The 14,566-nt window shown below is 32.4% G+C and overlaps 1 protein-coding gene across 3 annotated transcripts; it reads left to right on the forward strand.

The window, feature by feature from the left end:
• Window positions 1-1,156: 1,156 nt before the first annotated feature.
• On the forward strand, window positions 1,157-14,259 carry LOC116338198 (inositol-trisphosphate 3-kinase homolog). 3 transcript variants are annotated; one of them, XM_031763310.1, is made up of 4 exons: window positions 1,157-1,955; window positions 7,760-7,837; window positions 10,215-10,315; window positions 12,864-14,259. In XM_031763310.1, exons 1-4 carry the CDS (start codon window positions 1,806-1,808, stop codon window positions 13,717-13,719), a joined length of 1,185 nt encoding a protein of 394 aa, XP_031619170.1. In that variant the 5' UTR covers window positions 1,157-1,805; the 3' UTR covers window positions 13,720-14,259. The 3 variants fall into 3 exon arrangements, with proteins under 3 accessions (XP_031619170.1, XP_031619172.1, XP_031619171.1); XM_031763312.1 differs by lacking the exon at window positions 1,157-1,955 and adding an exon at window positions 7,389-7,462; XM_031763311.1 differs by lacking the exon at window positions 1,157-1,955 and adding an exon at window positions 7,463-7,557.
• Window positions 14,260-14,566: the final 307 nt, after the last annotated feature.

Here is a 14,566-nt window from a genome sequence, read left to right on the forward strand (position 1 = left end):
TTTAGCACTCTATTAATTATATTATTCGCATTTGCTGTGATCGCTGGATTCCCTTTTATTTATCTTAAGAAGCAATAAGACCTCTTACGAGTCCTTATAAGCTCAAATAAAAAATATTATTATGGTATGACACATGCTACATCTTTTAATATCATTATTTTTTAATAGATACACTCTATATTCTTTCTGGTGTGCTTTTTGTCGAATTTAAGTGTCATATGTTCAATGTATAAATGTTATTCATTTTATGTTCGGGAAAGGAAAAAAACTCATTTTTTAGTATTACATTAATAAATGTTAGTAACTTTCACATTTTTCTGTTGAAATCTTCAAACACCAAACTGTGATATTATAACCTAGATGTCAAAACTGTTCAAACAAACATAGTCCCTGTCTAAATTGGTTTTATTCACATGTCAATGGATTCAACTGTACAATTGGTTTGTTATTTAGATTCAATGTTTTGGTTCATATTAAATGCAAGTAATTCCCAACCAAAAAAATCGTACTTTACACCAAAACATCACAGACATTTGCCAAACAATTTATGCAAACATTTTGACTCATGTTAAATATGAACCCTCTGGGGTTCACAATGCATTGTATTCCGAATGTAAGTTCAATAAATTTTCCATCGAATAAATTCAAAAGACAAAAGACAATATAAAATAACATGTATGCACAAGTACCGTGTTTTTTGCAAGCGCAATGACCATAAGATCCGAAGAAAGATGTCATAAATATTATCGATATTGGAGAAAACGGCGATCTTTCAATGAAAAGGTCTTATACCTTTGGTATAAACTCGTCATTGCATCTTTGTATATTAAGCGGCACAAAACTGATAAAAAAAACTAAAGCGCTAGACACTCGACGTATTATTTGTTCGTTCGTTCGTTCAACGCATGAAACGGCACGCTTAAGACAACGCCGCACCGAATGCCATTACACAGAGAGTACAAAAAGACATCGCAACGTATAACATGAGGTCTTGTTTTGTGTTACTTATGTTCATGAAGCGTTTCATGCGTTTCGCTTTCCATGTACGTACATTGCTATTTGCGAACGGATCCAGCTCTCATCTTACTTGTTGATCGCGTCTGCGATTCGTATGTATAGTAGCCACAGCAACTGTCTGTATATACAATGCCGTATCATGTTCATTTGGTTCAGTCGTGAGTAATTCATTCATCGAAATCGGACGTCTGTTATGTGCTAAAATCAGAAGTAGTGCAGTTCTTCAAAACGTCAAACAAATATTGTAGAGAGCAAAGAAAAAACAACGAGAAAAATTTCAAATTCATTTCGATAAAATTATGTTATTTGCTTTAATTGGGAGGGAGTTCGACTACTACTGAACATTTCAAGTGCAAACAATAAAAATAGCAGTGAAACAAAAAACACTACCAGAAAACAAAATAGGAACAACGCCACTAGAATTATGTTTAGTTTTTTTTTGTTTAATGTGCAACTCGAATCGAACAAGGAAACAAAAAACAACATTAATCGTATACAACTAGTATAGATGCTGACTGTTGTGAACTTCGAAATCGCTCTTAATATTTCCTTTCAAATCGAATGATTTATATGTCGGATCACTTCAAAAAATAAATCCAATCAAACAAGAAACTGTGCGATTCGATGTTTCACGAATTAAAACAATAATCGTTTAGCAAAAATTATTACAAAGTGCTACAGGCAAATGCGTGTGAATGTAAACAATATTTTCATTGAAATTTGTGACTTGTTAATGCACAGTGAATAGTGTGTCACTTTTTATTTTAACATCGCATCAACTGTGGATAATGACTACCACTTTCATTGATCGTCCGATGGCTTGGAAGTCCAATCAACGCTTGAAATTCACACAGAACGACTGTATCAACTTGAAAACATTGTGGAAAATGCTCATTTTAAATGATAACCATGAAAAAGAAGACATCAAAAGCAACGATGTGAGTTTTTGTTTGTATTTTTTTTTATAATACTGCTTATTAATTCATTATAATGTCGAATGGAGTCAAAATTAACGAGAGAGAGAGAGAGAGAGAGAGAGAGAGAGAGAGAGAATAAAAAAGTCGAATCGAATTGTTTAATAGGCATGTTGTTATTGAAGACCAAAGTGAATACAAAAATTATGCACTGAAAAAACGACATTTGGAAGCTAAGCGATTTAGAAATCGAAATGCGTGCATTTGCGTCATTCGGAGGAATTTATTTCACATTTGAAACTCAATTGGATTACATATTCTAAATAGTTGCATACCAAATCCATGTATAGAATTATGGCTCATGAATAATTCCATTGCGATCCAATCCATACAATTTAGTAATGATTGCTGAACCCATCATTTATTTCCCATGATATTTTGTATTACGCACTGTGCCATATTTTAACTTATATTATGTTGCCGGAACAGATCCACATATTTCGGTGGTTAAATTTCTTTTTCTGTTTCATTTACATTGAAACCATTTTTTAAAAAGGTTACATTGACGTCATTTCACCGTTGGTACCGGAAAGAAGCGCTCTCAAGAGAAAAACCACAGAAGAGCAATCATAAAAAAAAGAAAAACCTACTTTTTTAATCTCACTTGTTGTACACCAAAGCGAGATTCTACAATGTGGAAGCATTGAATGATTTATAACATTGACAGCAATAAAATATAAACAGGAACTACTATTCACAATTAATTTATATCTGCGTTTTTATACATGAGCATTGTTGTAGTGTTTTTGCATCGAAACACATCAGTCGCAGTCAATTTTTCGATTTATTATTTTTCTTTACCTTTATTTGCACATGTTACACTTTACTTCGCAATTTTCATCAAATTAAACATGCATGATTGGCTGCTTAAAGAGCAGTCACGATTTGCTGACATTCACATGTCAATTGATGATTGATCAATCGCAAGCTTTTTTCGCAAAAATTTTGTAAAAACAATCAAAAACTTGACATTGTATAACAAAAGTTCGTATAATTTGACAAACAAAATGCATTCCGTTGAGAAACTGTTGAAATAAAAACTGCGACAGTTTTTATATTGATAACAGAGCACTCATCTGATGAGTGGTTTTTGTAAAATAAATTTACAAAGTTTTAATCGCTTTAAATTAAAAAAAAAATATACATATAATTGATTTTAATAAATTACCTAAATTACAAAATGTAGAATTTATTACATTGCTGCTTGAGATTATCGATTTTTTTTTTGTCATTAAAAGGTATGTTGCATGAATGAGCTCGTCTCTCGAGCAAATTGTGCTTTTCATGTCGCCGCTGATAATGGATATGTTATAAATTTAAAACGATCGCTACTCAAACGTGTTTGAATGATCTGTGACGTATGTGACACGCTTGCATGAATAAATGTCGACAAAAAATCGCATGGTTTTACATTTTGTGTCTTACTTAATGGGACGCTTAAATTATGATCAGCGCATGATTTTCGTTCTTGACCTCGTCAAATTCATTGATGATGTTTCCATATTGATATCATTTATTCAGTTGATGTTCGACAAAATGTAACGATGTTATTTTATTTTTAATTAACGGGAGTGGGAATTTCGAAAGAGAGTAAGCTTTCTACAATAAAACTGCGTCTATCATCGTAACCAATGATTAATTAAATAAACATCCATAATTCCATATGTTATGAGAGCAGATTGTTTAAAAAGAGCAAGGTAAAATGCAGCAAAATGAATGGATTTTTTTTTAACTTAAAGGCTACTCGAATTGCGTCATCGATAAATTTATTTTTTGTGTTCAATAACACACAAAAGCTGAAATGAATCATAAAACAGTATTTTTTTTTTAAATAAAAACTCAAGCCGTTATTTGCAGACAAATTGGCGATTCGGTATATAGTTTGATACATATTCAGATTTACAGAAAGCAAATGAATACAAAATTTAATTATCGACAATTCAACGTGCGGAAATTACCACAAGTCGACTTATATTATTCTGAAAAAAAATATTCCACGTTAATGCTTATTAAATGGTGAGATGGATCAATCACGATTTGAAGTATTTCCACAGTTTTTGGAATTTTTTTGAAAAAGATATGAACGCGTGACTTGGTCATTTTCATTGAAATGTAACACGTCTCTAAAACACTTTCGACACATTAATTATATCTGTATGGATAATTTGTATTGTTTGCATTGCTAAACGACAAACATTTTCAGCACGTTCGTTTTATTGAGATGTAAACATCACATTGACATCATTTGCATACTATTCCACAGTTACCTTCGATGGTATTTTTCTTTACCAAATTCTTGAACAAAGCAAAAATTCTAAATTTCATCGTTCCCTGTGTGTTATTAAACCCCTTTGTGAATCAGATCTTGATGAAATTCTTATTAGAATTTTATTATTCGAAAAATGGATTATCTCTTTGTTAATTATCATTTTAATATGCGAAAATGTCGATGCCATATTGAGATGATTGACATTTTCTCTAATACGCATGTGAAGCCCTTTAAGCACATTTTCATCATTCATATCATATAAACGTATCATATATTCGTATGATTTATTCATTTCAATTTGTTTAACCGGTTTCAAAAAATATTAATGGATGCACACGCCAATAGTGTCAGATTGAAAATATTGCGTGGTGTTTAAAAAAAACTTATGACCACGTCCAAGTATACCACATTGTCATTTGACGTATTCTATTACTTTTCCACACACACCTAGTGTGTAAGGTAAAGTATTGGAATCGGTCGAAAAATTAACACCCATAAAAAATGTGTTTTCTGGGTGTTTTTGAGGCCCGGGAACACGAATCTAGCGTTTTTTTGATGTCCAAATGTATGTGCGTACCCTGTACGCTGTACGCAAAAATTTGTTAACACGATAACTTTCAAACAAGAAAAGTAATTCAAAATCTGACTTCACAGGATGATTGGGGGTGCCGAGGAATAGAAACTATTAGATTTTGAGCGACTTTGGTTGATAGAGTAGAGTGTCATGTCTGGTGTGATGCCCATGGCCATCCATGGGGAAGTTCTAGAAACCAGGCTAAATCCTGAACGTCCACCAATCAGCCAAATTCCACCGGATTTGGATTTCAGGCCAAAAAGTAGTTGGCTGTATGGTGTTCACTTTGTGCCGATTTCCCATCGGAAATGCGAGAAAAATCGACCGGAAGTTTTTTTGTGATTTTGACTGCCTTTCTGCTGTTTTTCGTGTTTCAGTAGTATTTGCTTCTAGTAACACCAATCGAAATATACTGATGAGATACTATACTAATAACTATACTAATAAGATACATGCATCTTATTAGTCTTCTGACTAGTAACATTCTAATAACTATACTTATTACTATACTTATTACACTAATAAGATGACATCTTATTACCAGTTATTAGAAATTATTAGTAATAAGTAATAACTATCTTACTGGTCTGATGTTATTAGTCCCAACTGTACGTAATAAATGCATATTGTGGATCACAGTGCGGAAAAGTTCATCTTACGGATGTAAGACATTTTATTTTCTATTCAAAAGATTTATTTTATTTAAAAAAACATCCTATATTCGTCGATTATCGCCTTTATTCGATAATTTTCAGTGTATTTCAGTATACTGTGTTCCTTATGTAAATTATTTATAAGTTATTCAATTTATTCGGTTTATGAGACGGTTTAAGTCGATTTGCTCAATTTTACCTCGGCTCTTTTATTCATTTTCCACATTTTTGCATGAAAATGAGTGCAAAAATAAACATTTGTGCAACATTACATTTACGTCATTCGACATGACGTACGGATAAGATGTCTGCACGCAACACCTCACTTACTTAAACCAAACCATGCGAAAAAAGAGCTGAAATTTCATTATTGAACGGAGACAAAAAAAAAGCATGAAAAGCTATATGCCATAAGAGGCCACATTGAAGCAAAGATGACACCAATTTGGCTTTCATTTCGTCGCGTTGAAATAAGCGAACAGAAAAAACACACATACAAATTAATGAGTCGTATGTTCATGTAAGCGAATCAGATTTATAGATAATTTTTTCATGTTTGCAAAAACCAAAGCAATTTTTATGTTTTGCATTTGAACGAATCGACTAAAAATTTGCTGAAACGAATTTCTGTATATGCTGTGCGTATAATTGCAATAAAAAATCGGCATGTGAAAAATTAATTGTCTTTCAAAGCGGCGTGAATTTCTTCCATTTGGTGTATCAATGCAATTAAGAAATGATTTTAAATCGACTCGCCGTTAATTTGCACTAATACCAGGATCTCGTAATGAGATACAAATGGATTCATTTGGATTGGCATGCAAGCGTATCTTCGGACTTTGGCTTACATTTGCAAACGAAATCAAGGAACATCACAATAATAGGTGCTTTTGAAATGCACAATGAAAAGATAAAATTGATAGCCTCTCTTGAAAATCACTCAAAAAACCAAGCACAATTATAAAACGATAACACGAAAGTCTAACAATTGATGAATAAATTGCAAGGCTACCAATAAATAAAAGCAAAACGATTAAATTTCATCATGCCACTTTGAACAATTGTTATTTTGTTGAATGGCCTTTGAAAAAGAATCAGCCGCCTGAATGAATTTCATACAAAAAATAGTGTAATCATTTATATATCCACCACTCAAACGCAATCAATCCTTCTTTAATTCACTTAATTTTCATTCAAACGTATGATAATGCGAATATTATTGTCCAGTTTAGTAGTGTTCTTATTGAGCACAAGCATGACGTAGGTTTTCTGCCTTTGGACCCCGATCAAATTTTATGAAAAAGGCCCATATATATATCAAAGTTTTGATCATTAGATGAAGCACATGATATGCGCAAAAAATTGAAATGTCGGTTTCAGATCGCTTGGTAAATTTTGATTTTGTCATTGCCTTTAACCGATCTGTTTTTATTTCAATGTTGCAAAATGAGTCCTCTTTGCAGATACTCTTCGTTTTTTATAACAACTGAAAAGATTAACCTCAATGAACGTTCAACTATTTCCTATGCGTAATTAGCGTTCTGAAACATGTTTCACTAATTATATACCCACAACACACCGCTTTGACGTCGAATTAATCCGAAAAAATATGAGTACCAATCTATTTTTTTTTCAGCGCAGTTAAGAATTGATCGAACGAAAATCTAGTGAGCTAAATAAAATACAATGAAAAAAAAACACACAATAAACATATACATTATGGGTTATTGCTCGCAAACATACACATCCATACACGTGTCGAAGTGCTTTGCGAAAATCATAATATGCTTGGCACTTATTCAGATTATTATGCACACCAGCTCTCAGACGTAAATCTGGATTTTAATACAACGATTAATCGATTTATTCAACTTGTTTGGTGTAATTGTGCTCAGTAGTCAAGCGGCAGTAGAAGCAAACTGTACATGTCATATTGATTTTATTATTCTACTCTTCGTCATCGAGTAAATTACTCGTAGGTACTCTCGCACAGACACAAACTGTTGTCATAATCTAGAATAAACTAATACTTGGCACAAATTCCGTACAAAGTGAACAACCAAAAATATGGTGATTTTCTTACAACATTTAATTTCTAAACAGATCAGTTCTAATTATACTCGATCAATTTAGGAAATGAATGACGCGATCAAACAAATCGTTTATTAATCATAATTAAAAGTAATACACAACTAAATCTTTCGAGTCACAATGGGACGATCAGTAAATATGTAGATTACTAATTTTCTTGTATTGACTTTTTTTCTTGCAGAACTTTGGACTAATTGCGCACACAGTAAATGAGGGGAATTCAGAAAATAATATGTCATTATTAAAATTCTTCGCAATTGTAAGTATTGATTGTAAAATTGTATCATCTGAAAAAAAAAACCGTTTTGCAAGATCAGCTTGAGTAACTAGTCTTGCATGGTATACTAGAATCACAGGCTATAGAAGTCATTTCTGCGTTTCAACTGAAACACATATGGCAAAAAAAATCTACACACATGTATGGGTCATACACACTTGCCTAGCAAAAAAAAAAAAGATTCGAGAACGAAGCAGATAAAACATAATACCAAAACTAGCATAATTATAAATTGTGAACAAGTAGAATGATTTGATCTTTACTGTTTTATAATTTATTTCGTTACAAGCTTTTGTCTTCTTCGACAATAGAACATAAAGTAGTCATTATTCTCACTTCCATCATGATTCGTACAATCGGATATATAATGGCATATAGCAACAGTGGTGTTTTTTCACCACAAATTCAAAAAAAATCGTCTTTTTTCTGAAATCGACGTAATTCGTTCTTTTTTTCTTGTCAAAAGCGAGATGTGCTTTGCGATGTAATTTAAATACGTGAATATCTTTCGACTAATTCGTATTTCTCTTAATGAACAATTCAGATAGAAAAAAAAGTAATAGGCTAACCGTAAGCATTTTGATTGACACTATCATTTCTATCGCATTTTGCCACGGCTATGAAACAACTGACGTCAATTCGATAACATGTTTTTTTGTCTTAAATCTTAAAATTGATTATTTTGTACGTTTTTGCAATCTTTTGATTTATATGAATAAACAATTGCCCTACGGAGGCGTTCATCATGCAATAAATCTTTCACGTGTTACGAAATGATCACGTTGTAACCAGCCCAATTATTCATATTTAATTGTGGTTACAATTAAGATGCACGCTTAAAATGATGTAGGCGTAATATTCAACTGATAAAATTCGTTAACTAAAAACTGAATTACAGAAGCTAGTATGGTCCATTAGTGGCCACTTCAAATGATCATTTTTTTTTTCTTCAAATTAACGAAAAATGTATTGTGCTATTGCTACAAAGGAAATGATAATTTGTGCAGCCACATTGAATATTGAATAACCTCTGAGTAGGTCATCAGGTCAACATCATTTTGTTTATACGCACCCATACGTATACGTATAATATGAAGTTGAACGTTGTCCGGTTGAAGTAAATTGTGAAGTTATTCGACCTTTGTTTCCAAAGATCCGAGTCATGTCGTCAATCCATTTACTTGAATTCAAGACCTGTTGTGGTTGAACGTTACTTTTTTTTTGTTGGTCAAAAATCGAAACAATTGTAATAGAGTATATAAAAGGAAGCCGCAGTCGGTCTCTGCGACAGCGGTAAATAGAGACGTAAACCGTATGTGTCATTGATCGTATGAATGGCAAAAAAACTAACCTAACCACAAATGCCGAGAAAAAGAAATCCCTGAATCATTAGACGGCAATATTAACCATGACCAAAAATGAATTAAGACAATAAAAAAAATGAGCTGAATCGCTTGCCGAGTGAAATTTAGAATATCTATGCGCATATCAATTAGTCAGTTAGTCAGAAGTTGAATAATAATTAGAGCAGAAACGATCTGCCTACGTGACTAACAACACGGTGGTCACTTGTATGAATGAGATCTACACAGATTTCCTTTGGAATTCTGTCTCATATGAAGGTGTCTCGATGCAAGCGAATCAGCATCCATTGTCGGCAAATCATAAAACCGATTTTTTTATTTTTGGAAGGGAGGGAGTGTGTGGAAGTCGATAGCTTATGAAAAAAAAACACATGGCTGGCGTTTTAATTAAGTGAATATACTGTCATAACACCGAATCAAAAGCAATCCCATCCTCATTATATTTATTTAGTTTCAATAAAAAACCAGAATTTAATACACAAGCACAAATAAATTATGCACGGTTGGTGTTTGTTGCAGTCATCAATTGACGTCACACACATTTTCGATCACAATACGTGCTCTGTCTCTCCATTTTTGATCGAATTGAATATAAACATAAAAAAAGGGAAACAAAACAAGACTGTAACCGTAAAGCTGTGAAAGAGTGAGACTGGACAAGAGAAATTCAAAAGAGCAGAAATAGTACATTAGAGAGAGAGAGAGAGAGAGAGAGAGAGAGAGAGAGAGAGAGAGAGAATGAACGTTTTACAAATCTGTCGACGAACAAATGCAAACGAAATCGTAATATCGTTACAACAATATGCTAATAGAAGCAGAACCGCATAAACGTCTCTGCGTCGCTGATAAGAAACATTTAGAATGACTGAACGATAAATAAAACTTGCCTTTCGTTCCGATCTTCTCCTTGTGCTGAAATAAATGATTAAATATATTTTTTTATCTTTTCTTTAAATTCAAATGTTGATTTTTTTTTACTATTTTCCTTCTTTCAGAACGCATTGGAATTAAGTGCGCCAGCCTCACCAGTATTACTGCAACAACAACAAAAAACCATACCATCCGGGTGGCTTCAATTAGCTGGTCATCCAGAAAGGTACAATTTAAAATTGAATTATACATTGAAATCGTCGTTGATAATTGTTTGTTTTGCAATCGTGCACTTTTTCATCGACTCAGCAATGGAAAAATTCGATACACATACAATAACAAAGAAAGAAGAAAAAAACGCGATTTTTTCGTATTGAAACAAGATAAATCAATCAGAGTACTTGTTGTGAGTTAAAATCTAGTTTCAACGATGCACCATAAAAAAACGCAATTTCAAAAGAACTGTACAGATCTCACAACCTGCTGAGAAAAAGTAACCATGACTACTTGCATGCACAATTCAATGGTTAAAATTTATTTTTGTTTAAATATAAACACCAACGTAATTGAATTCTCTTTCAAAATCTTGTCGTTCACAAAATTAATTTTGATAGCATGATATTTGCCTTTGAATTGTCTGATACGTAATTGTCATGTATACTGTTTTTTCCCCTTAAAACAAACAATTACTTTTCAAAATGTATGATGATTTAAACAAGAAAATTGAAAAAAAAAATTCGAATTGGACAAGCATGGAAGTTATTAAAAAATTGATATACAGCTTTACAATGGCGCATTTACATCGAGTATAGGAAGTTGTTTTTATTTAACCGTTTTCATTGAATGTTATCTTGGTGTATCTGCAACAGATAAAAAGAGAAGCATTTTAATCAATATTTCATATCGTAGGCGAACACATGTTGTTTCAAGGAATGTAAGAAAATTAAGAAAAAGATGACAACTACAATGACTTAAAAAAAAAAAAAACAGTAAAATAAAAATGAATCAATAAAAGAAAAGAAAGTTCAGTGTCGTTTACACAGACATAATTCAGTTAATTGCAGCACAAGGCAGAGCAAAAACGGTTTTGATCAACAATAAAATCGAATATTAACCGTCATTCTCGTACCTTTGTAAAAATACAAATGCGAGGAATTTAAGCTTCAACACTTTAAATTAAATACAAATCAATCCGTTTTAAAGATTATATACATTGTGATGTTTTTCATTGATTTCTATCCCTCTCTTTCTGTTTTTCTGTCTCTCTCTGATCTTATTCACCAATATAAATAAATTCGTACAAAAGACTGTCTCGATCAAGAAAAGATATATATTTTTTTGCATAAAATTGTGCGTCATATGAATAAATTTAAAATATTTAATAATTAAATCTACGTATAAAAAATAGTCGTCACAGCCGCTTAGTCGACTTCAAAAAAAAGAAAAGAAGAACGATTCAACATGCATACGTATATACTCAGACAATTTACCGAATAGATTTTTATTTATGTTATGTAAAATTCAATATGTATAGTGTTCGGAGAGACGTTCACAAATACTGATATCAAGAAAAATTACTATTTATAAACAAGAGTGTCGCCTGAGTAAGGAAATCGCATATATGTTTAATGAACACGATACTCTAGCCCAGGAATATTATGATTACTACGACGCTTTTATTGCATTACGATTTATACAATCCGTGCGCGCGGGCACACACGAGGAGATTAGAAATTCATTGTTGTCATCATTATTTTCAGATGATGTACCAAATTGTAAATGCAAAGTTGTAAATTTGCGATTCAAATAGCAAACGCGTTGCAATTCAACAAAACCGCACAATAAACCCAAGCGTACGTAAGCACATGGTTTTCTTTCGTTTTACAATTAGTATGCTGATCTGATTAACTGTTGCAAAAATCAGATTAAAGAATATTTATGCGATCGACCAGGCAATAGAAACTAAACACAAACACACACATACACACACGTTGGCATCATCATGTTGATGTCAAGAGGCAAAACAAGATAATTGCATTGCATTCAATTCGAGCAACCGGATGAAAACAATAAAAAACACAACAACAAATAATAATAAAATAAACATTCAATGGCGTACTTTCTCTGAATTCGTCAAGCAATATTTATATACTCTTCTTTTATAAAAATTATTTTTTCGCTAAATATAGCATAGTCATGCGACAGCAAACGATCAAAATAGACGAGAATAAAAAAGTGTTCAATGAAATCGATTGATTGTAAGTGGTGGAGAGATTAATCCATGTTGCTAATGAATATGGAAAAGTGCGCACAACGCACATACATCTTCACAACACAATCAGATCGATTGTGTAAATGAACTCATCCAATGTGCGTCAATCAAATGATGTGTATTTTTATTCTTCTTATTTTTTTTTGTCATTGTGGCTCTGGTGCCATTCTTTCACTATCACAGTTTTCGTCAAAACATACGGGCCAAAATAAATATTCACACTTTGGAATTTGAGGTTGGAATGTTTGAATAATGACTGTATCCCATATACCAATTTATTAGCACATCGATTTTATTCGGTTAAACAAAACATTAAAACGTAGAAAAAAACATTCACGAAAATATGCCAATTTCAATCGAAAAACGATGAATTCGACAAAATAACTTGAAACGAAACAGAAAAAAAACAGTGCGCACGAACTCTGAAACAAACAATTATATTTTGATTGAAAATAATATACTTTTTGCTCATCAAATTATATCTGCTTTGTTTATTTTTTAGTATTGAACTCTCAGCAAATGGAACGGTTCGAAAGCGTATATCCGGCATTGATGATTCTGAAGCGATTGCATACCGTGGCATTAGCAAAGATTCACATGCATCAAAAATCGTGCCAAGATTTTTAGGCGTAACAGAATCAAATGGCGAAACTTATTTGGAACTTCAAGATTTGCTGCACGGTTTCAAAGATCCAGCTGTAATGGATATCAAAATGGGGCGTCGCACATTTCTTGAGTCCGAAGTGACAAATACGAAGCTTCGTAGCGATTTGTATAAGAAAATGATTTCCGTAGCACCGAATGAGCCCACCGATGAGGAGCATGCCCGCGGCTCAATCACAAAGCTCCGTTATATGCTATTTCGAGAACAAATGTCTAGCTCGAGTTCAAAGGGTTTTCGCATTGAAGCGCTTCGCATGAAAGGTTCATCCCCCATCACCGATCTCAAAACTGTCAAAAGCGACACCGAAGTATATGAAACGATTGCACAATTTTTATGCGACAAAAGACATTTAACGAAGGACCTATTAGAACGACTCAAGCAAATTCGCCAATACATTGAACAATCGAAATTCTTTCAACGTCACGAAATTGTTGGCAGCAGTATATTCATTGTCTACGATGAAGATCACATTGGTGCTTGGCTCATTGATTTTGCCAAATCACGGCAACTTGATGAAAACATTAAAATTGATCATCGACGGAATTGGATTCCGGGTAATTGTGAAGAAGGTCTTCTGTACGGTGTTGATCAACTGATAAATATCCTCGTTGATATCATAGCAGATCAACCAAATTCCGCGTTACCCATTAAACGCCGAAGTTTACGAGAAAAATATTTACACATTTCAAAGTAAAACAATGGAAGAAGCTTATAGAAAGAGGTTAATTAAGATAACGAAATACAAACGCCCAAGGACGGGCAAGATAATAATTTTTGTTTATTATTGACACACTGATTGTTCTTCTATAAATTTTCACGATAAAGAGTAAAACACAAAATGTGTCACCACGAATGAAGACTTTTTTTTTTCATCCAGAAGATTGTAATTCTAATTCATTCATGAAATATTATCTATTAATCACTGTTGTTTAATCAAATATTTTTAATTTGAATTGTTATTAGGTTTTCTTTTTTTAAAAAGATTCTCAAAACATTCGTAGAAAATATATAAGATTAGAATAGTGTTGTGAATTCTAATGTTCTCGAAAGAATTGTGTTGAATTCCTAGGGAAATTAAATCAATTTCTATAAAATCGGAACTCTAATTGAATGTTCCAAACAAACTTGAGACTGATACATCGTAAAGCTTAGAATATCTAAAAATGTAACTTTTATATCGTATTCCATGATTTGTAAACACATAAACATAAAAAGAAACTATTGGCAAAATCTATTCTCGAGCTTTTCATTTCTCTTTTATTAAAAGAGTTTGGTATTTGCATTTTTTATTGACAAGCTGGTAATAAGCTATCGTAAGTACACTTGATGAAATTCGATTAAATTTATTTTTAGGTTCACAAATGTTGACATTAACTTTTAGCAAACACAATATAACTACATTATGAGATTGTATCAATCGTAATCATTTTTTACTTGTTACTAAATTGTATTCGTCTTTTTTCAACCAGTTTTGGTCTCTTTTTATATAGATATTATAGTTTCTTCTTCTTTTTGATTTTTCTTCTACTCATGGAACGACA

The sequence above is a fragment of the Contarinia nasturtii genome, unplaced genomic scaffold (assembly GCF_009176525.2).
Source record: "Contarinia nasturtii isolate CC-2019 unplaced genomic scaffold, AAFC_CNas_1.1 Cnas_scaffold_350, whole genome shotgun sequence".
NCBI classification, from domain to species: Eukaryota; Metazoa; Arthropoda; class Insecta; order Diptera; family Cecidomyiidae; genus Contarinia; species Contarinia nasturtii.